This window comes from Cyprinus carpio, chromosome B1 (genome assembly GCF_018340385.1).
Source record: "Cyprinus carpio isolate SPL01 chromosome B1, ASM1834038v1, whole genome shotgun sequence".
In the NCBI taxonomy this organism is placed as follows: Eukaryota; Metazoa; Chordata; class Actinopteri; order Cypriniformes; family Cyprinidae; genus Cyprinus; species Cyprinus carpio.
In genome coordinates, this window is record NC_056597.1 from 38,362,199 (window position 1) to 38,389,202 (window position 27,004).

The window sequence follows — 27,004 nt, forward strand, 5'->3', positions numbered from 1 at the left end:
GATTATTTTAATTTTAATATTAACTATTATTTTTTTGGGTTGTTATGATGAATTGATATAAATATTGAAAAACGATCAGATTAGTTATTTAAATTGTTAACTAAATAAATTAAATCACTAGTCAAATATATGTCTCAGTACAATTAATTCAGCAAACCAATTCTACTTTACACATTTGTAGTAGTAGTAGTAGTATTAATCATAATCATCATAATCATCTTTAATACACAGAATAAAGAAATGTAATAATATAACATACAATAATTAATCAGATAAATTACTGTGCATTATTCTTATTATTTCATATATATATCTACTATATATATATATGTAGTATATAGTAGTATATATATATAATTTTTTATTTTTTTTTCATTTCATATCATATATAATATATACAATATTATATATATATATATATATATGATTATATCATTATATATATAATATATATATATATATATATATATATATTTTTTTTTTTTTTCATTGATGGACTTGTTTATAGTCCTGTGCACAATTCATTCACGTATCAAAGCTGATTAGTTACCCCTTTACAGTTTTTCGTAAAAGACAACATTTTTGATTATTAATATATTTAATCAATCAATCAATCAAATATTATTATTATTATTATTATTATTATTATTATTATTATTATTATTATTATTATTATTATTATTATTATTATACATTTTTAACATGTTTTATTATGTTTTGCGTAACGTTTGTCGGGAGGAACGTTTTCCTGGGTCTCGTCTCCCAGCCGGCTGTTTTTCCGCTGCGCACCGCTGCTGTGTTTTCCGTCGACTGTCCGACTGTGGGCGCTTTTCGGCGGGTTCCGTTTAAATGGCGATGCTGTTGCCAGAAGCTGAAACCCAGCAGATGGAAAGCGACAGCGGTTAAAAACGCACCGTGAACCGTTTCTGCTCGCACGGAAGGTGATATGTACGCGCACAATGGCGACGCTTGATCAGAAATCCCCCAACGTACTTCTGCAGAATCTGTGCTGTAAGATCACGGGCAAGAGTGAAGGTAAAGACACATCTCATTCTGACACACAGCTGCTAAACATGATTAGTGTTGCAGTGGTGGACTAGGCTGTGAGTTTCGATGAAAACGGACAATGTGATGTGATGTGATGTGATATGATAATGTTTGTGAGGTGAGGTGAGATGCTGTAAGCAGAAAGCCTTGGAGAACATCAGGGGGTGCTGAATAAAACAGGGCCCCTGTTTCAGATGGCCCTTCTAGTCAATAAAGACCCTGATGCTTCAAACTAAAGCTGCTGTCTCATCTTTAATCAGCTCACTGCTGCTGTCATATTTCAAATGTAGGCTAAACGCGTCTCAGTGTCCACAAGAGACATAAACAAATGAGAAACAGACTTCACTTTATTGTTGCACAAGACACTTTAGAAACAGCAGACATACCAGAATATGATCCCTGCTTTCAGTTTCCTAAAAAGGAGTTAATGTCTTATTATGTATGTGTAAGCAGATACCAATTTCACTCTATGGATTTTGACATAAATAGCATGTAGATCTGAACTGAAATGTGTCTTCATTTTTTTCAGCTCCAGTTCTTTAGATTGTTTATAATATGGTATCCGTTTATGAAATACATCTGTTGTCTGTGTATCTTCTGACAGCTGATGTAGCCCATCAGTTCCAGTATGCCGTGCGGGTCATCGGAAGTAATTACGCACCCACCATTGAACGGGATGAGTTTCTGGTGTCTGAAAAGATTAAAAAAGAATGTGAGTAATCTGAAACCCTGTCCTTACTTTATTAAAATGGAGTTATACATGCAGGAGGCTTTCATAGAATATGCTTTACAAGGCTTAACCAGAAGGATTTTTTTTTTTTAAGACTGTTTGGTGGATCAGTGTAGTAGTTCCAGTTTATACTTGCCCTGCCAATACAAATATGAGATTTTATTTGTAAAACATATTTTTTTGTGTTGGTAAGAAATGTGTTTATCATTAAACAGTTATGTCTGTCCAAAAGATAATAATAATAATAACTGGAAATTAAGCACAATAATTTCTCATGTTGAAAACTATAAGTTCACTTTGGCTGAAAATGATGGCATATGCTAATTTGCTTCATTTACAACCTATTCTAATTCATGCTTCCAAAAGAAACCTTTCTCAAAATTTCAACAAAACCCCATCTAAGTTAGCCTTTAACCCAAGTTAAACTTTACCAGATCAGTTTTACTGATTTTTTCCCCCAAAGCATTTCCTTATTTGGATATTGGATACACCGATAAATGGCTGATAACTTCCAACAGAATTGCCACTGTATTTAACTTTTAACCAGATCATAACCAGATTTTTTTAAAGTTTCTCAATTCCGTTAACATTTTTTAAAATTGATTTCACTATTAATTGTGATTAATTAATATTTTATCTCTGTGGGTGATCAAAGTACCCCAGTATAAGCTTTGCGTAATGCATTTTTAATGCAATAAACACATTTAAAATGTTTGTCAGGTAACGGTCAGAGCATTGATTAGATGTGCATGTCATTTGCTGCCAGATTGCCTGCAGACGTGAAATAAAACATGTTGCATATCTGTTATTGGAAATAAAAGCATACAAATAATGGGGGTTAAATAAAAATTAATACCGGTAAATCTGTATTACAATACTGACCCAATAGTGCTAGTGACCATTCTATCAACAGTAACTAAACTCATTGGGCTATCCTTTAATATTTCTGGTTTATTCAATTAAGATGCAAAAAATAATAATAATTATTTTCTTATTTATTGTAGTGCTGAAACAAAGACGGGAAGCAGATGCTGCTCTTTTCTCTGAGTTGCACAGAAAGCTTCAGACCCAGGTTAGTATTCAGCTCAGTTATACATGATACATATAGATTAGGTATAATGGACGGCATGTGATATGGTTAAATATGCTGATTGATTTGTTTCTGGTGAACAGGGTGTATTGAAACATAGATGGTCCATCTTATACATCCTACTCAGCCTCTGTGAGGACCCAAGGAAGCCGTCTAACCGTGTTCCTGTATGTTCCTGAGATGTTTCTCTAGTTTTTCTGCAGATACTACACAATAATGTAGTAAAAAAAAAATTTTGTGTAAATTTTACATTATGTGTAAGACAGAGATTCTTCTTTCCCCTTCACAGGTGTGTAGTTATGGAGCTCTGCTCGCCCAGGCTTTGCCCCGTGATGTCCACTCCACCCCATTTTACTACGCCCGTCCCCAGAGCCTCCCGCTCAGCTACCCAGAGCGCTCAGCCACTGCCCATAACTCCAGCATGGCTACCAGTGGCATCAGCAGTATGGGAGCATTCTCGATCAATGGGCCTGGCCCGACCCCTCCGTCTCTGCTCACTGGGTGAGTGACAGTCAGTGATGGACTGACTTAGTGAATGTTGTTTTCCATACAGTGACCATGGGCCGTCAAGCAAAATAAGAAGTGCCATAAAAGTCACATATATCACATGTTGCACCAACTTAGGTGTCAGTAATGCCAGGATACATTTGTCATGTGATTGTGAAAATTAACTTTGTGCTTTTTTTTTTATTCAGTTTTAGATTTCTTGTCTGTTGTCTGTAGGCTATGTGATAATTCTTGTAAAATAACTAAATTATTCTTCAGAATTTCACTTTTTGTGTTTAAAGGAAGAAGGTCAGTCATACAGTTTTAGAACATTATTTACAGTGAGAAGATGATGACAGAATTTTCATTTTTGAGGTGAATCTTCTTTTTAAACGTTCTCTTTATTACGTTTTTTACATTGGCACAAAAACAAAACACATTCCAATAAAATTTTTTACACTTTTATACAAATCCTAATTTAACAATGGATTTTAACATCGTAATGATATATGAAAAAAGAAAGGGGGGGGGGTGTCGGGGTTTTTGCTTGCAGTAGGGTTCAACTATTGCTTTCTTATTAAAATAATTAATAAAAGGCTTCCATGCTGCATAAAAATTTTCAGTTTTCTTTTTTAGGGAAAATCTGATCTTTTCGAGTTGTAGGCAGGAGAAAACATTTTTAATCACTGATGAGCAGTGGGGTGGATCTTTCTGTTTCCAGTTGAGCAAAATCAGTCTACGTGCTAAGTGTGTAACGAATCGGAGCATTAAATGCTGGTTTTTAGATAGCTCATTTTCATGTTGAACAGCTGCAATCATCCACTGTAAAATGCATGAATGCAAAGACTGCATTTATTTGACCAAAAATACACTAAAAACAATAATATTGTAAAATATTACAATTTTAAATGAAAACTGTTTTCTGATTTAATATATTTTATATGTAATGTGTTCCTGTGATGGCAAATCTGAATTTTCAGCAGCCATTACTCTAATCTTCAGTGTCATGTGATGTGATCAGAAATCAGTGTGATATTTCTGAACACAGAGAGCTTTTGCAGATGTAGCATTTAGAGATCAATGTCTGTTTATTGGTAGTATTTTATTGCAGTCCGTTAAAAATGGTTCCATTTCTTTGTTTCTGGATTGTTTCAACACAGATATATACAGTAATTTTTCAGTAATTGCCTTTTGTCTCATGTAAAGAGGTTTTCACTTTGTGTGCTTACTATACATTTGCAAAATTGTCTCTAAAAAGTGAAGCTGCTTCTAAGTAAAAAATGTGCTACTTGGTTTGACGTTTTGTTTTCGCACAATATCTACACCCAACATGACTAATATTGCTCACATTATATTCATTGAAACAGTTTATACTGGAAGCAGCTGTTGCATCACATTGCAATGCACGCTATGTTTCATAAGTGTTATTTATTTTCGATTGCTTTATTGTGCTTTTTATAGTGCTTTAGCCCAGCAACAACCTATGACAAATCATATGGGTTTTTTTTCCTCTCCTTCTCTTTTAAAGGTTTTTTTTTTTTTTTTTTTTTCAGTAATGCAGCTGTTGTATTTGTAGCATGTTTAATTGAACTGCTGTACACTAATCTATTATTAATGCAGCTGTCTAGCACCTGCAGCACTTAAGATGTTTAAAATATGGCCATGTACTCCAAGCCCTGAATTAATTGATTACTGGATCCATTTCACAGTAAATCTGTCGAACAAATAGCATCATTAAAGTCTCTGAACCTCAGTGTCATTATTTATTTGAAACTCACCATTACAATTCCCACAGGTTTTGCTAATGGGTGAACGAGTTTCAAGAAAATGGGGTTTGAGATGAAAATTCATGTAGCAAAAAGGCAATGCAAACATTTTAGGATATATTTTTTATTTTTATTTTGACCCCCTATAGTAGAGTTTGGCTATTAAATGATGAAATGCAGAGGTTTTCAGATGAACTTGAGTGTATTTATAGGAAACTTCTGCCACTTTTGTAATTTTCAGACCTGGACCCCAAGCTGTCGGTGAGTCTATGAGAGGGTCTCGTCTAGCCTGGACTCTCCCGGTCTCCAGTTCTCTCTCTGGGGCAGCTGCTGCCCCTCGTCCCCCCAGTGGACCTTCTTCCAGTCCGGCACCCAAACTCCCACAGAGACAGAGAAGGGATGGAGATGGCAGTGGTGAGTGTCTAAAGGGAATAGTCAGTATGTTTCAGGAAATAACTGGGTGATTATATACAAAAATAAAGACAGTGTTTTAAAACTAAAAAAAGAAACAACTTTTTAAAATATGTGCAGAACACTAGTGACAGGTGTCTTGGAGTTTTATGCTGTAGCTGCCATAAATGTTTCACTCTGAATAAAAACTCTTATATTTAATTCATTTTTTCAGATGTTTTTAGGCTACTCTTGACTGGTTAATTGTAATTTGCATTTGATTCTTATCCTTTAGATGTAAAGATGTTCCCTCTGTAAGAGAGAACTATTTCAGAGGTGTTAAAGATGAAGTTGGCCACATGGCATCTTTCTCTGTGACAGATATATGAGTGTGACCTTTACAGCACTTTAATTTAAATTCTCCCTTTTCACTATATTTTTCTATCTCCTCTGGCCCAGCTGAGATTGGGGAGGCAGCTCTCGTCCGAGACATTCTTTATGTTTTCCAGGGAATAGATGGAAAGTTCATCAAGATGTGCAGCTCAGAAAACTGCTACAAAATTGATTCAAAGGTGATTCTTTATTAGCTGTATCTTCCTTTCATTCTGGTTTTGTCTTTCTCTTGATTTTTGTTCATTCGCTCACATGCAGACTATGTAACTATAGTAACTCATTACATTTTTACATCAAATTACATTTTTTGAAAGGTGCTTGTCACATTTGGAACCACTGTCACAATAATGGTTGGAATATAGGTATATTTGAAATATTCTAAATATACACTACCCTTCAAAGTAATGAATACTTTTAATCAGTATAAAAGATGCATTCATTTGATCAAAAGGGACAGGAAAAACATTTATATATTGCAAAAGATTTCTTTTTCAAATCAAATCTTGATTTGAAATTTGTTCATCAAAGAATCCTTAAAAAAACCTGCATTTCCCACTAAAATATTTAGCAGCACAACTGTTTGTAACATTGATAATAAGAAATGAAAATCAGCATATTATAATCATTTCTGAAGGATCATGTGACACTGAAGACTGATGTAATGATGCTAAACATTCAGCTTTGCATCACAGGAATAAATTACATTTTAAAACATATTAAATTAGAAAACCATTTTACTAATTTGATCAAATAAAAGCAGCCTTGGTGAGCTTCAGAGACTTCAAAAACGTTTATAAACAAAAAAGTATACCAACCAAGTTTTCAAAAGTAGTGTATATTAGCATAAAATGATAAATGAAGAAATAATGTTGCAAGGTTGTTGTGTAATAATTATGAATGTAGTCACAAGATTATAATCATAAACATTAGCTTGCTTTGTTCTCGTAAAGCAGATTTTTAATTACCTCTCATTTAAATGGCACCACAAATAAAAAAAGAAATAGAAATAGAAAGTTTATTTAATCGTAATGTACAGCCAATCAAAATCACTCAGCCATTCATAATGACTATATTGTGAAGAAAATTAACAAAGGGCTTTTTACGTTTTTCAATTATTTACTCATCCATTTCAGCTACGGTACAAACACTTCAGATGTCAGACTGAGATTCTGGGAAGTAATTATGAGCAGAATGTTCTAGTGTTGCGCTTCTTATAAAAGTACTTGTAACATGAGTTCTTATTAAACAAACTTAAGTAGGAGCACCTGTAGACACTTTTGTAAGTGCATAATGGGACATATAGAAGCATTGATCTCATCATCAGCTGCTTCTGTCTGGCTACAACTCACGTGGCCTCTTCCTTTTTTTTGTTGTTTTAATTCCTGGCAGACGTTGACCGTGAATCAGAGTTAATCGATCAGCTGTTTTTTTTAAGTGACACTTTTAAAATGGTGCTTCTATTTGTTTGAAAAAGGACAATGTGCTTTTTATGTCCAGTGAGGTGTGCTGGATAAATAGACACTTTGATGGGCCAGAGCTGTTTGTGTTTGTTCTGGACGTGACATATATATAGTACTCAAACCATTAGACTACTGATGGAGATAAATGCCTGAAGTCCTTCAGAAAACCTAAAGATCAAACTATTTCAGTGTCACTTTTTATGCATTGTATGATTATATATAGCATAGAATCCATATTAATATGTATTAATAAGTATTTTTTGACATTTAGCCAGAAGTCATTAGTTTGACTAATCCAACTAATATAAGGATCATTGTTTTAAGAACCTAATTTTTTTGCATATTCCCTTGTAGTTCTGTGAAAATCTGTAAGAAATGAACCATTCCTTATGATTTTCGGTCTGAGATTTGCTGTAGCTGCTTTGTCTTCGTCTCACTCTTGGGGAGAAAAGTAAAAGAACTGGTTGTCTGTTTGGTAACCGTTTGCGTTGAAGGAATCTTGGTGACCTTTACAAGTGAACACTCAATCAAAGGCTTAAATGGGCCTTTTATTAAAAGTTATTAAAGCGGTTTTTGTGTTGAATGGAACAGATGTTGCTCACAGAGTCCCAAAATAAGTGGAAGTCAAGATTAGTTATAGCCTTTTCTTCAAACTGATGAGCTGTCTTTGCCAGTGTGTCACAAGGGCAGATTACATACTGGCCAGTTCACAGGCAAACTACACTAAAACACACTTTCATTTCCCACTCCTTTCCCACAGCAGATATTTAAGTTTCATTTTTAAAAACAAACACATTCTAGTCATTTCACCTATAGTCTGTTATTATGGGATCATAAACTCCTGCTCTGCATGTTGTGAGAGAGTAAATAACTGTTTGTTCTGTCCTATAGGTGCCACTGTGTAAGTCTCTAAGAGACACTAGCAGCAGGCTAGCAGAGCTCGGCTGGCTCCACAATAAGATTAGAAAATATACAGATTCCCACAGCCTGGATCGAGCCTTTGGCCTAGTTGGGCAGGTAGGAAGTGTGACATGACGGGAAATGAACATATCATATGTAACCTTAACCCCTACAAAAATTTGTTTTTTTTGAAAATGATTTACTTTTATTCAGCAAAGATGCATTAAGATGATCAAAAGTAACAGTAAAGATGATTATATTTTTACCACATATTTCTATTTTAAATGAATTCTGTTCTTTTGAACTTTCTGTTTATCAAAGAATCCTGAAAAAATGTTTTAACTGCTTTCAGAAATTACAATAAATAATTTTTTTGAGCAGTAAATCAGCACATTAGAATGATTTCTGTAGAATCATGTGACACTGAAGACTGGAGTAATGATGCTAAAAATTCAGCTTTGCATCACAAGAATAAATTATATATTTAAAATATATAAAATTAGAAAATCTTTATTTTAAATTTGAATAATATTTAACAATATTACTGATTTTACTGTGTTTTTAATTAAATTACATTTTTGTACAGTCTTTTTGTACAGTTGATTGTAGTCAGGATTAATTGAGGAATTTCACACTCTGTAATTTCAGTAACACTTTTGCTTTCTGTTTTTATCCTCAGAGTTTTTGTGCTGCATTGCATCAAGAGCTGAAGGAGTACTACAGATTGTTGTCTGTACTTCATGCACAGGTGAGTATGGGACACCACTTAATGCGCAGGGGAAAATGTGTGTTTGACCCTGAAACATTCGTTTGCTCAAGCCTGAATTTTCCGCCGCTGGTTCCTATCTGGAACAATCTCCTGGATAATATAGTAAAGTAAAGCCTTGACCAGTTTATGTACCCTGTCTGAAATAACCCTGTTGCATCAAAAGCAGCTTGTGAAAAGCACAATGAAACAACCAAGTATGAGAACCAGCACCATTTCAGTGGAAAAGCGGTAACTGGAAGGTATATGTGTCTAGCTCCAGGTGGAAGACGATCAAGGTGTGAACATGATCGTGGATAACAGTCTGACCCTAAAGAGACTGCTGGTGTGGACCTATGACCCCAAGGTTCGGCTGAAAACACTAGCCGCACTGGTGGACTACTGCCAAGGTAAGTGGTGGTACATCTCATTGATAAGATACAATCTGCAGCACAATACATTTAAAACGTAGTCAGCATTAAAGGAGTAGTTCACTTCTAGAACAAAAATGTACAGATAATGTACTCACCCCCTTGTCATCTAAGATGTTCATGTCTGTCTTTCTTTAATCATAAATAGATAAGACCCTTCTTCCTTGGCTGGGATCATTTAGAGCCCTTTGATGCTGCATTTAAACTGCATTTTGGAAGTTTAAACTCGTGAGCACCATAGAAGGCCACTGTATGGAGAAAATTCCTGAAATGTTTTGCTCAGAAAACATAATTTCTTTACGACTGAAGAAAGAAAGACATGAATATCTTAGATGAATTTTTTGTTCTGGAAGTGAACTACTCCTTTAATGCCAAACTCCTGATCATATTTCACAGTAATAAGGTGCATTTAGTGCAAAGATTTGATTTCAGATAACTCTCTCAGGGCGTAAAGGAGGAGAGTTGGCCTCAGCTGTACATGCTTATGAAAAGACGGGTGACCCTCACATGAGAGCGTTGATCCAGCACATCCTTGGTCTGGTGTCCCACCCCATTCTTAACTTCCTGTATCGCTGGATCTACGACGGGGAGCTGGAGGATACGTACCATGAGGTCAGGAAACACACACACACACACACTGCTTGTCCTTCCAAAGTCACTCCCAGATATCCTTGTTAGAACTTGCTGTATTTGTCCAGACTGTAATTCATTACTTGAGCAGTTACTTTAAAGTCAACACACTGCAAAACTATGTACTCTAATCTTTACTTGGTGCCTGTCATGTAGGCCTGGTCTAAATATTCATTAATCATCAGGACAATCATTAAATGTCCTGAAGAGTGTATCATTTGCTTCACAAGCCTCTATCTCAAGTAGGAGTGTGTTAAGACAGATTTTTAATAGTGTATGTGTCTCTGATTTTATACATCAAAAGGGAGGTAAGATGCTGAAACAGTTTGATTCACTTCCATTAATCAGTTTACACCTGTGTTTTTAGGATTGTTAGTAAACTATTATAGTATTTATTAATGTTTTGACTTAGCTTTTCAGTTTTCATTTTAGTAATTTTATTATGCTTTTTAAATTTTTATTAGCTTTTTAGCTCCTGTTGTATCTGTACCGATTCTTCTTCTTCTTCTTCTTCTTGTCCAATGGGAGCCTATGGCAGCCCTATGAAAGAAACATAGGAAAATTATGAAATTTGGGACACTTGTAGTGATGGCCATGAATAGTGATCTGACCGACTTTGGGGTCTCTAGGACCAGCTCTATAGCACCACCACCAGTTCAACATTGAAATGGTAAAAATGGTAAAAAAAAAAGTTATGATACTGTGAACTTAATTGAGGTTGGCCCGAAATTTGTTCAGAGGCTGTATCTTGGCCGAACTTTGATCAATCAAAATGAACCTTGATACACTTCATCAAAAGCGTTGTATGAGGGTCCATGCCAAAGTTGTGAACAGTGCCACCTATGGATCGCGAGATATGAAAATTGCTATTTTGGCTTATAACTTTTAAACAGTTAGTCAGAAGGGATCATCAACATCATGTACCGGAGGTACCTGAGCAGTTTAAACACAGCGCCACCTAGTGTTCCAGAGATATAAAACTTTTGCAAAAATGCTTTTAACTTTTGAAAATATTGTCCAAATTCTGTTATTTTTATATCCTTTCATTCCTTGGGTTATGCCGATTCTGACGATATCTCATTTGTCATTTTCCATCAGTGTATCTGTCCACCATATTGAAGTAAATCATAAACAGTTTTTTAACTACTCCTACAAAATTTGCACAATTTTGTCCAAAATCTGGTCATAAGATCTTTGGACCGAGCCGTACAGAAATGGCTAAAAAATTACTTTATTATCCAGATCAACATTGTGCAAACCTTTATTGCTCCTGGATTATACATTAGATTTTCTCTAAATTAACTTAACACTTTGGTCCGATTCCAACATATCATACATTATTTTGAAGGTCTTTCAATAGAGAATGTGAAAATAAAACTTAAAAAATTAACTTGTTTCTGAAAATTTGCCCATTGTGACTCATTTTGCCAGCACAGGTCACATATATTGTTCCTCTAGTTAATTTAGAGTAAAAAAAAAACAAAACATGACTTTAATATTTTTGCCTTCATTTTTACAGTATTTTTTTTTTATTATTATTTTTTATTGTTCTTAAATTATATATTTGGTAACTACTTGGTTGAGTTGTAAAAAACAAAAAAAAAAATTAATAAGTTAATAATTAAATTAAAAAAAAAAAAAACTTTATTGGTCTTTGTTCCACCATATAATGGAAGCCAAGCTTGGGCCAGTGTCCTCAAATTGACTCTGTTGACTTGTGCACTGTTGCGTGTCTGAGAAAACAGCTGCACTTGAGTGTGATTTAGTGTTCCAGACACAGTGAACCACAGTCTCCTACACACAGACACCCAGATGAGGACAGATGAGGGTGCGCTAATGGGCCCGTCTCCTTCCACTTCCTCTATGGCCTTCTGTCTCTCTTTCCCTCCACTGTCACTCTCACATCTACTTCTCCTTGTCCTCCACCATTACCAAATAATGGCAATGAATCTTTCGCTACTTAGTCTATTCCCATTCGACTAAGTCTGAAGTCGTCGGGCGTAGAAGAGTTATCGCCCAATCAACTCCCATCTTCCACTCCACACGGGCAACAATCAGACGCTCCTGCCTGTAATCACAGGATTTAATCTCACCCTCGCTGAAGTGTAACAGGCTTTTTCACAGTGTAAGCAGTGTTGAGGGTGGAGGTGACGGAGTGGGTTATATCACTAATGTACCCATCGACGCTGCTCTCCTCCTGGGCCAAGGGTTTACGAGCTCCTCGTTTCGCTCGCCGTCGTTATTCTTGGCAATGGTCATTTTAATAGTTGCCGTGATGAAAGTACTGATGAGCTCTTCTGCGTTCGTTCCCTCCATCTGTGTAATTACCACAGAAGGTCATTTGTTGTGTGTCCAGTCCATGGAAGTCATTTATTTGTCTTTGAGCTGCAGTGATGTTTCATCAGTGTAAACATTATGAGTGTGTGTGTGTGTTACACACATAATAACTTGGCATAATAATTTTACTTAAAAAAAATAAATAATAATAATTAGATCTCCATCTGACTATCGAAACCTGTGTTCAGTTTTTTGTAGCCTCAGACCCATCGGTGAAGACAGACAGACTGTGGCATGACAAGTACTCTCTGAGGAAGAGTATGATCCCCTCCTTCATCACCATGGATCAAGCTAGGAAGGTACAGCACTTACATCATGAGAATGCATCATGTACTTTCATTTCATAGTACATAGTGTACTTTATGTTATTAGTATACTAATATGTTTATGTTATTGATCTATGAACAAGACCTACACAAATCAGTTACTTCATAGTTGCTTATCAGCACCAGTCAAAAGAGTCTATAAAATGTTATTTAGAAGATTCTGATCCTTAAAAATGGCTTGGGACCTCCATCAATATAAGTCTTAGGGACATATATGGAACATAAAAAGAGCATAAACAAAAAAAAGTAAATGAGCACACACATAATATTAATATTTGTTATAAAACAATTAATACACTTAAACGTTTTTACATATCAGATATGATGAATATTACCTTTATTTATGTAAAATATGCATTATTTTGATCTATTTCTACCTCATACCTGTGGTCAAAATATATTTGCGTACAGACAATATTATAATATAACTATATTATATAATACAATATTATAACAATAGTATAACAAAAAATATATTTATATTATAATAAGCACAGTAAAAAATACACTTATAATACATATACAAAATATTATACATCATATTTTATGAGTATAACATATACATTATTGTATTTCAATATATTTATTATATTATCTGTTATAATTATACCATATTTATTAGAAAAATATTTGAATATATTTAACAAAATATTTTTCTAAAAATGTAAAATATATTTATATAACGAATAACAAATAATACACTTGTATAAAATACAGTGTATAATATTTTGTATTTTATGTATAAGAAAAATAAAAGTTTTTGGATGTGATTAAAATGCGATTAATCATTTGACAGCACTAATACAGTGGTGTAAAAAAGTTTTTGCCCCCTTCCTGTTTTTTTTTTTTTTTTTTTTTTTTTTGTCACACTTGAATGATTCAGGTTTGAAATAATTATTTAATTTATTAAGGGAAAAAAGCTGTCCAAACCTGCCTGGCACTACATGAAAAAGTAATTGCCCCCTTATTCCAATAACTGGTTGTGCCACCCTTTGAAGCAACAACTGCACTCAAGCATTTGTGATAGCGGTCAGTGAGTCTTTCACGTCACTGTGGAGGAATTTTGGCCCACTCTTCTTTGCAGAATTGTTTTAATTTAGTCACATTGGAGCATGAATGGACTGTTTAAGGTCATGCCACAGCATCTCAATCGGATTTAAGTCCAGACTTTGACTTGGCAACTCCAAAACCTTAATTTTGTTGAGCCATTCGGAGGTGGGCTTGCTGGTGTGTTTCGGATCATTGTCCTGCTGCATAACCCAAGTGCACTTGAGCTTGAGGTCACTTGGACATTCTCCTTCAGGATTTTCTGATATAGCGCAGAATTCATGGTTCCATCAATTATGGCAAGTCATCCAGGTCCTGAACATCACACTACCTCCACCATATTTGACTGTTGGTATGATGTTCTTTTTATGAAATGCTGTGTTGCTTTTACGCCAGATGTAACGGGACACACACCTTCCAAAAAGTTTTACTTTTGTCACATCAGTCCACAGTATATTTGCACAAAAGTCTTGGTGATAATCAAGATTTTTTTGGCAAATGTGAGACGAGCTTTTGTGTTCTTTTTGGTCAGCAATGGTTTTTGCCTTGGAACTCTCCCATGGATGCCGTTTTTGCCCAGCCTCTTTCTTGTTGTTGAATCATGAACACTAATGTTAATTGAGGCGAGTGAGGCCTGCAGGTCTTCAGATGTTATTCTGGGTACTTTTATGACCTCCTGGATGAGTCGTCGTTGTGCTCTTGGAGTAATTTTTTTAGGCTGGCCACTCCTGGGAAGGTTCAGCACTGTTCCAAGTTTTCTCTATTTGTGGATAATGGCTCTGACCGTGGTTCGCTGGATTCCCAAAGCCTTAGAAATGGCTTTATAACCCTTTCCAGACTGATACATGTCAACTATTTTGTTACTCATATGTTCTTGAATTTCTTTAGATCGTGGCATGATGTTTTGCTCTTTAAGCATGCTTCACTTTGTCAGACAGCTTCTATTTAAGTGATTTCTTGATTCAACAGGTCTGGCAGTAATCAGGCCTTGATGTGGCTAGTAAAATTTAACTCAGCTTTCTTAAATAATGTTCTTACTCACAGTTCTTTCATGATTTAACAGGAGGGGGCAATTTATTTTTTACGCAGGGCCAGGTAGGTTTCGACCGCTTTTTTCCCTTAATAAATGAAATCATCATTTAAAAACTGCATTTTGTATTTACTTGCATTATCTTTGTGTAATTATAATTTTTTTTTGATGATCTGAATTTTTTAAGTGTTACAAATATGCAAAAAAAATAAAAACAGGAAGGGGGCAAAAACATTTTCACGGCACTGTATATATATATATATATATATAATTCTAGCAAATAAGATTAAATTCATATTTTATGATACAAATATATTACAAATTTATGTATTTTTTTTATAAATATATTATTATTAGTAATAGTATTGTTATTATAATGCTCAGTTTGTTGCTCTCCAGGTAAAATGTGTGTAATAAAGTATATAATAGCACACGTTTGCTCTTGTTTGACCTAACCTATTATCAGCCACCCAGTACAGACTAGGAAGGATGTGCATTTCGTGCAGCCAAGCAATTCTCACACTTACTTCTGATTTGGTTAATTAATGCAAGACATTAACTAATAGTGAGTAATTTTCAGACTGAAATGAGCCTATAATGATGTGTTTTATTCTCTTCTGTCCTTCTCCAGGTGCTACTCATTGGCAAATCCATCAACTTCCTGCATCAGGTATGCCACGACAGGACGCCGCCGGGAAAGATCATGCCTGCCTCCAAATCCACCGACTCTCCCAAAGATGGTGAGCTAGCGCTAATGCAGTCGCTTAAAATAGCTGCGTTTATGCTAGCTAATGCAATATCTGTGGCTATAATGGCAGCTAATAGTTATATAACCTGCTGAAAGCGAGGGATGGAGAAAGAGGAGAGAGAAGGATTGATCTGTTGTGGAGGAAAGTGCTGTTTTTGACCGCCTGTCTGTGGTGTAGTTGTCAATATCGATGCTGGCTGTATTTAACATCTTTGCTAACATGGCTAATCAATGCTCTTAGCCTCCAGCATACATCTCTGTCCTTCAATGTGATTCTAGAAGGTTCTTTATTTTCTGGTGTTTTGTCCTTCTTTCTTTCTCTGCATTGACTTTGTGTTTTACTCTTTCTGGCCTTTAAGCTGTTTGGTCTTTACACGTGTATCCTTTGTATAACCTTGCAAAAACTTTATTTTTTTGGCAAAAATCTTCCATGTTTACCATAATTTTGTAATTCTTTTATAACACAGTCATGGTGATTATATTTTCTAACTTGTTTTATTGTTTTTCAAATTTACTTTGAATCTAAGCTTAGTTTTAGTTGGTTTCAGTGGTTTTAATAGTTAAAGTTGATTTTCAGTTTTTAGTCTGTCAGTTAGGGGTGGGCGATATACCGGTAGATACAGTAAACCAGTTGAAATTTGTCAGCCAGTAGAGATTTTGGACTATCGTCTCTATCGCGGTTACACGCTCATTGCTGTGCTACCTGGTCACAAAAACGTATTGTTTGCACGCATTTTTGAGCATTGCGGTTTAAAAACATGTAATTTTAAGCCATTGAAAAGCAATCAGCAGTGCAAGAGAACTCATTTCGTTATATGCGCGTGCTGTCTGAGCGTCATGTGAAGATGGTGCTCGTAGAGCGTGGATGAATTGAACAGAGTTATTTTTGCCACTTTATAGGCATTGAACAGTTAAATACACACACTTGTATGTATCAAAATGGCAGTCTTTGCAAGTATCCTCATAAACACAGTAATTTAGATCTTAAGTAAAAGCAAACAGCTGAGAAAAAATGCATGTGTAACAGTATTGGATCCGGGCAGCTCTTAAAGTGACAGCAGTCTAATATTCCTGCTGTCCGTCATTCATGATAATCAAAGAACAAAAGAGAGGAAATCTCTCACTGCTCTTGACTAAATCGTTTTTGTAACTTTTGTAAATATACATTTAATTTACCCAGTAAAGAATATGCAGTGTTTTTATACATTTGATTATGTATATAGCATTTCTTATTAATTTGTTTTACTGTAGTTTTTTTGTCCTTTTTTTTGTAGTTAGTTTCTTATTCTTATTTAATCGCTGACTGTTTATTTGTCTTCAGTGAGCTTGAGTTTTTTTTTTTATTTAGGCAAGTATTAGTTTTTGTGATATTGACGCTGGTGACAAGAATTATGAAATGTCTATAGTATTAAACATTTTGATATAAAGACCTTATTTAAAGCAAAAATAACTATATTGTGATATATTGTTACTGTGGAATAAAATTACTTGTATCGTACAAACGTAATTACTTAAATCATACGATTTTGGTCATATCGCCCACCCCTACTGTCAGTTAAGTGATTCTTTAACTATTGTGTTATTTACATATAAAATTAGAAATCTTTTTCATTTATGTATACTAGACATGTGCCGGTATTCGGTAAAGTGATATATCACGGTTATGAATATGCACGATATTGTTATCGTGGGCACTTTTTTAAAATACCATGAATAATTATTTATTTCAAATTTTTTCAGATTTTTTTAAATGCATTTTAATAATATTTTCCCCATCAACTGGTCATAATGCACAAAACCGTTGTATGCTGCATGAAAGACGCATGCTTACCCTAATGTAAACAAGCACGGATGAGAAGGAGAGACAGCCTGCATCCCAATGTGCATACTATCCATCCTAAATTCTATGTGATATTAGTAATTTTCAATACTATTTAGGGCAGATAGTATGCACATTGGGATGCAGGGACAATGAATGAAAGCGCACATTTACTCTGACAGCAGATAGCGCTAAACTACAGAAATGCAGCCATAACCCCTGAAACAAAACAGCTGCACTACTTTTTAAAACATATTTAAATGGTTTAAACCATAGATACATGTCTATGGTTTAAACAGCCATTCAGATTTTTGTATTCGCAGTGGTGTTACAGTGGTGTTAAGCACCAATACTTACATTTACAACAAATACAACACTTTAATCTGTGTGAAATTTTTTACTTTAAACTTTTTTTATGTATTTCTTTTTTCGTGAATGTTCAGTTCTTTTTGTTAAAAGAAAAAAGTTATTAAGCCACTAAATTTCAATACCGTGATAATACTGTATACCGTGATAAAAGCATTTGCAATTAATCGCAACATGAAAATTTCACAAAAATCTTATTAAAGGAATAATTTGTTGCTTGGTGAATAGAAAACATGATGCTGAATGCGTGTTAACTACAAAAAGATTTCAGTTTCACAGTTTGTGTTGCTTATTTTATTTTAGTTAGTTTTTCAACCCCTCTTTTTAGTTTCATATAATTTTTTCCCCCATTATTTGTTTGTGAGTTTTGTCTTTGTTCTACTTTTTATTTTAACGTAACCCTGGTCACTGCTTATTTGCATGTGAAATGTCAGCTTGCAGTATATTTCTGGCAATGTTTGCCACAATGATTTACCAGAATAGTTCATTTTAATTGGAAGTCTTTTTTTTTTCTTTCTTCCTTTGCCTCACTTTTTCTCTTCACTTTTTCTTCATTTACCATTTTTCTTTCCACTTGTCCTGTTTTTCTCTCTCTCTCTCTCTCTCTCTCTCTCTCTCTTTTTCTGGTTTTTGCTTTTATTTAACACCCTGTGTATCTTGTTTTCAGCCGCAGTGTTGTTCACTGATCTGGAAGGGGCCTTTCAGAGTAAGATTGATGCTGCATATTTTGAGACCAGTAAGTATCTGTTGGATGTGTTGAATAAGAACTACCAGCTGCTGGAGCATCTTCAGGCCATGAGGAGATACCTGCTGCTGGGCCAGGGAGACTTCATCCGACACCTCATGGACCTCCTCAAGTAAGTTTGTGTGTGTGCTCATGGGTGATCTCTCATTAAATCATAGACGTCTCTGTTTTAGCTTGATGTGAGTGTGCTTGATTTTATTGCTGATTTATAACAGAACCCTCTTTTTTTCTTGGAGTCATCAATCTCTCTTTATCTCTCACTCTTTCTCAGGCCAGAGTTGGCAAGGGCTGCCACCACTCTTTACCAACACAATCTAACCGGTATCCTGGAGACTGCTGTCAGAGCAACCAATGCCCAGTTTGACAGTCCAGAGATACTGAAGAGGCTTGATGTCCGGCTACTGGAGGTATTTAGAAGAGAATGAGTCCAAAAAATAAAACGCAGGCTGATGGGAATTTTAAGTGCATAATTGTGCATCACTGAATGTGGACCTGGTGTCCTGTTTTTCCAGGTTTCTCCTGGAGACACTGGTTGGGACGTCTTCAGTTTGGATTATCATGTAGAGGGGCCCATTGCCACGGTAAATAAACTCTTTTGGCATAAGCCATAACACATTTGGGTTTTGACCTGGGAGAGATTTAAAACATTTTGCCCATTGCCACGGTAAATATGACCTGGGAGAGATTTAAAACATTATAGCGGTCTAGTCATGGTCTGGGTCTTGGAAAAGAGACCCATACCAAGTCCAAGACTAGATCACTTGAGACTTAGATCCAGACCAAGTGCTGTCAGAGTGTCAGTCCCAGAACCAAGCAGTAAATTTCAGTGAGCCAAGGTGTTAGATTAACTGCAGCATTCATCTATAATGTTGAACACCTATTAATGTGAAGTTATTCATCAGATACAATTTTTTTTGTTGAAAAATATCAAGTTATGACTATTTTATAAGCTTATTTTCCACCGGGTCAAAAATGACCCAGAATGCAAAAATAGTTTGCAGTTGTTGTTAGCAGTTTTTGTTTTTGTAATGTAATCTGTGGATTTTACATACATTGTTAGGTTGTGATGCCTAAATTCACTTGTAGTCTTTAAAAGGTTTAATTTAATTTAAGGTTTTGGTTTTTAGTGTTGATTTCAAATTTTAGTCTGTAAAAAAAAAGGTGACATTTAAGGTAAAATATGGGCAGCTGTGGTTGCCAGAACTTCACCCTAAAAAATATGGTAGCAACATTTCAGGTTTTATAGACTTAACTTAAATTCACAATAAAAAAAAAAAAACTGTACTTCATGTACTTATATAATGTTAAAATACCAACGTATTGAAGTACTAAAATGTGTGTTGTACCATTGTAATACACTGACAACCACCAAAAAAGGTAGTAAGTATAGTCACATGATGAATCAAAACTCATAAGCAGCTCTTCCACAAGCTGAGGAGGAAAATACTTATACAGTATATAGAAGGTGCACAAATACTAAACACCATCATGGTAACACACAAAATACTGAAATAATACAATAAACATTCAACAACATTAGATGTAACATACAACCCTAATGAACATAGCTTGTAAGAAAAAAATTGAAGAAACATCAAATATGTGTCATGCAGGGAATTTTTCACTGTATGGTTCAATTTAAGTTGTTTTACTGTAAATTATATAATGACTTGTTCATTTTCACTTCCAAAAAAACCCACCCAAATTTTAACAGTATCTTACTGTATACAGTCTGTATACTGTCTCACTGTATATAGTATGGAAACTTGCTGTTAACCAATTAACAGATTTTTACTGTAGCATTTTTTTTTACAGTCTTTTACTGTTAAAAAAAAATTATGATTGTCAGCCATGATATTTAAAACTATTACCAGCTTTTCAAAACTGGTCAGAAAGTTTCTATCAGTGCATCCCTAACCACATGTCATACCTGTGTCAGGTGTTCACCCGTGAGTGCATGAGCCACTACCTGCGAGTGTTCAACTTTCTGTGGAGAGCTAAAAGAATGGAGTACATCCTCACAGATATATGGAAGGGTCAAATGTGTAACGCCAAACTGTTGAAGAGCATGCCGGGTGAGTGCAGTTTTCTTTGGGTTAGATGTTAAAAAAACAGCTTAAACTGTTTGCAAGATTTAGCTTTCTCAGCAGACAGATAAGGTGTGTGCTGTGTATTTGCGCAGAGCTCTCCGGTGTGTTGCACCAATGTCACGTTCTCGCTTCCGAGATGGTTCACTTCATCCACCAGATGCAGTATTACATCACATTTGAGGTATGTCCCTCTGTGTGTATTGCCACCTGTTTCTCCTTCTATTATTTATCGTATTGTGTTTGTGTCACTCTAGGTGTTGGAGTGCTCTTGGGATGAGCTGTGGAATAAGGTCCAGCAGGCTCAGGATCTGGATCACATTATATCAGCACATGACGTTTTCCTGGACACAGTCATTTCTCGCTGCCTGCTGGATGTGAACAACAGGGTACGATGCATTTACACAGGGTAATTGTGTACCGGTGCTGATCCCTCATGCTTGTCCTCCTGGTGTGTTTGCAGTCTCTGTTGAATCAGTTGCGTGCAGTGTTTGATCAGATCATTGAGTTCCAGAATGTTCAGGACACTCTGTACCGCTCTGCTCTAGAAGAGCTACAACTGCGCATCCAATTCGAGGACAAGAAGAGACGGAGGGAAGAAATGGTATGTATAGACAGTAAATCAAATCAGTGCTTTTCCACACATTTAGTGTTCGTATAAGATGAATAGGTAATAATATTACAGTCATTATGTTTTCATCCTGCAGTCCAATAAATATTTTAGCATATTTTGACAGGTGAAATGAGAACATTTATCGGCTATAGATATTTTTAGTGGCCATCTCCACATGAAAATTGGATTATTTAAAATTGGTGCTGTTCATTCCTTGCATACTTGTGACAGACAAGCACAGCATCATGAGATGAACGAGCCTGTCTCCAGCCCAGTAAAACTGCATCATATTAACTTTACAGCTCAAATAATGCACATTTTTGCATGGAAAAAATAAAGTACTTGACCATAAATATGACCTTCATATCTCTACTTTTAAAACCTCCAAAATATCTTGCCCAATAGATTTAGACAAATATTGCTTATAACTGAGGGAGGATTTTTTTTCTTTCTTTTTTTTTTTAGAAAATGTATATTGTATCATGGTTTCCACAAAAATTTTAAGCAGCACAACGGTTTTCACTGATTATAATGACAATGATAAAGATAAGAAATTAGCAGCAAATCGGCATATCAGAATAATTTTTGAAGGATCATGTGACACTAAAGATGAAAGTAATGATGCTGAAAATTCATCTTTGCATCACAGGAATAAATTACATTTTAAAATTTATAAAAATAGAAAAGTTATTTTAATTGCAATAATATTTTACAATATTTTGATCAAATAAATGTAGCTTGGTGAGCATAAGAGACTTAAAAAGAAAAACATTTTAAAAAAGTCTTACCAAATCCATTGCTATAACCGTAAGTTCAAAGAAAGCAAGACTTCTTATGGGCCAAAACATTGCTAATGGTTAAGTCACATGTTCAGAGGGTCCATCGCTGTAAAGGCGTCTGATTATCTCCATGCAAAGAGAATTATGTTCCACTCCTTTATTTGACTCTGGAAAGTGGCCATTAGCAAATTTATAGGCCAAAAACGAAAGTGGCTGCTCTTTTTATGGGGACGGTGTTGGTTTTCTATTGCCATTGATTTTTTTTTCTTCTTCTCTCGTGTCAGCTAAATTACTGTAAACAAATGTGTGTGTTTTTTTTCTGTTTGTTTATAGCTCTGCTTCTGTGTTTCAGGGCGAGTGGGGTGTAACAGCAGAGCAGGAGGCCGAGGAAAAGAGACGTGTGCAGGAGTTTAAAGACACCATACCAAAAATGTGCTCTCAGCTCAGATTACTCACACACTTCTATCAGGTACCCTACACACCCTTTCATACACTTTAATATGCTCACCCAATAAACTGATATAATTTCAAGCATGCATGAAAAAGTGCTGAACCAGCAGGTATCAGCGCGAGAGAGTTTTATGCTGATCCAGACATTACGTCTGCTACAGTCGAACACTTAATGTGAATCTTATACAGTTACAGCAGAACGTGGTTTATACCCGCCACATATCATGCCTGATAATAATGTAGAATGAACATTGATCATGTTTATACGTACAATTTTCTGATTAAAGCCCATATTAAGCTTAACTCTTTATTCTGGGAAGACATTTATATGCTTTAGAGCTAATTGAATATTCTTGTCATATAAATTTATTCAGTATATTTGGAAAAAACTAAGACGTGCTCCTTGTTTTCTCACTATAAATGCATAATTGGAAAGTGTCCAAATTTCATTATTAATCAGAACTCAGTGCTAGAGTCTAGTTAGCTCAAGATTTTGTACAAACAAGCACCTGAAGCTCATCTAACCCTGAGATGGTTGTTTCTGTTTAGGGCATAGTGCAGGAGTTTCTCCGGCTGCTAATGACCAGCTCTGATGAGAGTCTTCAGTTCTTCAGTTTCCGTCTGGACTTCAATGAGCATTATAAGGCCCGTGATCCGCGCCTGCGGCCCTCGCTAGGGGCCACTAGAGGGAGACGAAGCTCCAACATCTGACCTTGCAGACTTTGGGAAAGTTAATGTTATGTGGTTGCTGACAAGAGACTGTTTATTAATAGGGCTACTCAGAACTTTTCTGGCGCTCTGTAAGAAACTCATATAACAGGGAAACTGTTTATAGAAATTCCTATTTCAATGTCATTGCCCAGATCATTTCAGTCACAACCAATTGACTATCTAGTGGATTTACAGGTGGCAGGTCTGTTGTTGTTTTTTGTTCAGTTAATGTGTGAATATTAGTTTTAGTTTTGTAAAGATTTGTGTTTGTGTTTACATTTTTGGTAATATTTAAGTCTATTTGTTATTTAAATTTCTTGATTTTCTTCTAATGCCCTTTCTTTTTTCACGTCAAAGTGAGTTTGTTTGTCTTAAAGTCTCATGATGTGGGAAAACAAAACAGACAAATCTGATTGGCTATGAAGTCGTTCAATTTCTCTGGTGCTTTTGTAGCAATTTTTTTTTTTTTTAGTTTGTAATTATACAGTACTGCACTTTTGTAATGTGTGTAAAAAAAAAAAAAAAAAGTCAGTTCTTTAATTTATATGGATGGACCTGTTAAAATGACATGCACTTAAATGAACTACATGACCGCTGAAAGATCCTGTAAACTCACCTTATTTCATACATGCAAAATCAATTACCCACAATGCTGTGTGATCTTATCCAGCCTCAGGTTGATACTGTGAGGACAAAGTTACTATTCTGAAGTATTGGATCATTATGGCCAAGATTATAGATTACTGTTGTAGTGTTTATCCCTCCCTTGTCTGGCCCATGTTCATAAAATCTATTGATGGAAGTGGCTTGGTAAAGCTGGTGAAAATGCGTCTCCCCATAGTGCGCACTTATGTGGTGAAGATGAAAACTTACTGAAGCATCTCTATTGTCCTTGGGTTCAGTGGAAAAGTGTTTTTATAGGTCTTTTAATGTTTCGCAGGGATTTGAGGGTGAAGCAGAGTAAAATTATTGTCCATTAAAGGGTTTGAAACTCTTTCTGCACTGTATAACACGTGTACAAAGAATTCAGAATGAGCAAACATCCTGCCATTCTTTTCTCGAACAAATAAACCTTTTTATATCAAATAAAAATGAGGTCACTTTTTGGTTTTAAAGGCAAAGTGAAAGTGCTAATACCATAAGATGTGGTTCATAAACCAGATTTTATTACTTCAATAAATTTTTTGACTTTAATATTGAAGATCGTTAACTATTGAACAACAGAATTGTGATATTTAACTGAAAGCTTTTGTGAGGTTGGTGCACTTCTGGCTTTCTGATTTTATTGGCTTATAATTATAGCTACAATGAAACATTCAGCTACACAAACTATACAGCTGGAAAGATAATTGTAATGAAAAGCTTGCAAAGTTGTAATGGATTGTAAATTTATGTATCGCTGATGCAAATTGTATTTAGTATTTTGCATATGTAAGTGAGTAAGAACAAACCCTATGTTCTGGGGATACAATATCCCCTCAAAGATGGTAATATCCAGAGTCCTTGTGGGGGCATTTTTTGATCCCCATGAGGAAAGCTTATAAATCATATAGAATCATGTTTTTCCCCAAGAAGTTATATTTGGACCCTACAGTGTGGCAGAAAAACAGGTAAATGTTTTCCATTTTCTTATTTTATGCAAATCAGCCTAGTTATTCAAAGAAGAGGAAAAATAAAACCAGTAGCCTATATATTTAATTTGTGACAAATGTAAGTTTATCAGTAAATACAAATTAAAATTTGGTTTAAAAAAAACATGGCATATGTTTTGTTTGTTTGTTTTATTTTGCAAGAAAAAATTATCTTTTTTTAGCCTATTATGTACTGCACAAAATAAACTGCTTAATTTATACGGCTTTTTATTGTTTAATCCCTGCACTGCGTGGTCAGATATTTTTTGATTAATTTTGTATATTTTTGTAAAACCATGGATTTTTCATAGCAAGATCTACTCTTCAAGCTGTAACGCCAGTTAAAGTGCCCCTATTATAGATTTTTGAAAAATACCTTTCTTTTTGCAGTGTGTAAACCAGCTCTACGTGAATGAAAACATCCTGCAAAGTTTTAAATCTCAAAGTGCACCGTGTATAAAGTTATTCTCTCAAAAGAAAGAGTCGACTCTGAATCACTGAAATGAGTCGTTTTTAAAAAGAATCCCAAGCCTCATGTTGACGTCAACATGAAACATTAGCATATTGCCCGCCCACTTGTTGGTCTTTTGTCTTTTCGCGTTGGTCTGAATGAAATGCAAATTATTTTTTTACCACTAGGTGCTGCTTTTGGAGCGGGAAAAATAGCTGTTTCTTTAATAGGGCACTTTAAAATCCGTGTGGCGCAATCTTGTTCATGTGTAAAAGGTAAAACTACTGGCTTTTAGTGAAAGACAATTGTTAAGCTAAATATATTAATTAGACCACCTCTTTATTAACGTGGATTGCTCATTAGTTAATCAATATTTTTGCAGCTATTAGTCTTGACGCTAGTTAACGTTACCTTGAAGCGGACTATTTTCTTATCTGTAGCTAAAAGCTAATCTCAAGCAGTTTATATAGTAAGTGACTGCGTCATAAACGGCGGATCATCTGTTGCGGTTTATTTTTATTAATTTTTTTGCAAACTGACAGTTTGTTTTGACCAAATCGTTAGTCTCCACATAACGCAGTCAGTGCATCTTGTAATTGTGCTTCTCGACCACAAGGTGTCGCCATGTAAAAAAGTAAAAATAAAAAAACAGAGGCTCTCTGGGCTCCTCTCTTCTTCTCTCGAGAACATAATACAGGTAATACAGCACTACACTCATACATGTATGCATTTATTTGCTTTAACAGTAGGGAAAGCATTAAGCTATTTAATATTCATGAAAACATACTCAAAACATACCAGAATAATAAATAACTGAATTTACACCTGCACAAACCTTAATGTCCTTTCTTGATCTTGATGGTGATTTCCAAAGCAGTTGCAGTTGTCTGCTGTATATCAGATGTAATTTCAGTGCAGTTATTTTCTCAGACACTGTTCTAGCTGTTAGAGAGGATAATAAATGGATATGACATATCATACACTGTTATGCATGAATGCTAATGAGCATATGCATGTTTTTAGGTCACAGACTGTTTATGTGCAGTTTGCATGCATTGCTGTCATAGGTGAACATATAATATAGTGACCTTAACATCACTCATAAGTGCATACGTGTGTGTGTGTGTGTGTACTGACTCTGCCTGACTGATGCAGAGCGTGAGTGTATGTGTGTCAGTGTGTTGCTGTCTCATCCTTGCCGCTTTGCTGAGAACCCCCCCCCCACCCCCTCCAGCATCTCTTGCGGCAGCAGCAGCACCACTGGTTTAAGCAGCAAGACGGCTTCCTCTCTCCCCTCAGCAGATTCCCTCTCTTCTGAGCAGCAGCACAGCGTGTCTCCGCTGCTCCTGGTTCTCTGCGTTCTGCTCATCATGATCCTGTGGGTGAAGAAGGGAGAGGACTCTCTGGAGGAGCTCGTCAGACGACTTACTGTTATCATACATAAAATCGGTAGGAGGAGCTGTGCCTGTGTTTGTGTATGTGTGTGAATCAGTAGTGTCGGGAGAAATATATGGGAACTGTAGCTCAAGGTTGTTTGCAGCTTCTGTTTGTCTTTGCTTTAGTAAATACTTGAGAATGTGTTGTGCTGATTTCACCTCTGAAATCACAACAGCTGTTGTTTAGATTTTTATGTTTAGTTGCTCAAAATTGTTGCTGTTGATGACATCACTTATAAGCCTGAAACTGAATTCCATGTTTATTAGAACTTTTTTTTAATATTCTCAGTTAAAAACTAAACATTTTCATTTGAAATTGGTATTTTGAATGAGTTTTCTCATTAGAATTTAATTCAAATT

The 27,004-nt window shown here is 35.3% G+C and overlaps 1 protein-coding gene across 1 annotated transcript; it reads left to right on the plus strand.

Annotated features, from left to right (window-relative positions):
* The first annotated feature begins 769 nt into the window (after positions 1–769).
* LOC109097054 (gamma-tubulin complex component 3 homolog) lies at positions 770–24,218 on the plus strand. Its single transcript, XM_042717402.1, has 22 exons — positions 770–1,035; positions 1,652–1,759; positions 2,782–2,849; positions 2,951–3,034; positions 3,157–3,368; positions 5,361–5,533; positions 5,969–6,081; positions 8,254–8,379; positions 8,942–9,010; positions 9,285–9,417; positions 9,884–10,050; positions 12,594–12,704; positions 15,440–15,548; positions 18,409–18,598; positions 18,758–18,893; positions 18,999–19,067; positions 20,426–20,561; positions 20,669–20,757; positions 20,831–20,962; positions 21,037–21,177; positions 22,318–22,434; positions 22,965–24,218. The coding sequence occupies exons 1-22, from the start codon at positions 960–962 to the stop codon at positions 23,124–23,126; spliced, it is 2,721 nt and encodes a 906-aa protein (XP_042573336.1). The 5' UTR covers positions 770–959; the 3' UTR covers positions 23,127–24,218.
* The last annotated feature ends 2,786 nt before the right edge of the window (positions 24,219–27,004 follow it).

Excerpts from the sequence above, each read along its gene's own strand:
- LOC109097054 (XM_042717402.1), top strand. The coding sequence starts at position 960 with ATGGCGACGCTTGATCAGAAATCCCCCAACGTACTTCTGCAGAATCTG. Across the intron at positions 21,178-22,317 it reads AGAGACGGAGGGAAGAAATG|GGCGAGTGGGGTGTAACAGC; the intron begins GTATGTATAGAC and ends TCTGTGTTTCAG. Across the intron at positions 22,435-22,964 it reads TACTCACACACTTCTATCAG|GGCATAGTGCAGGAGTTTCT; the intron begins GTACCCTACACA and ends GTTTCTGTTTAG.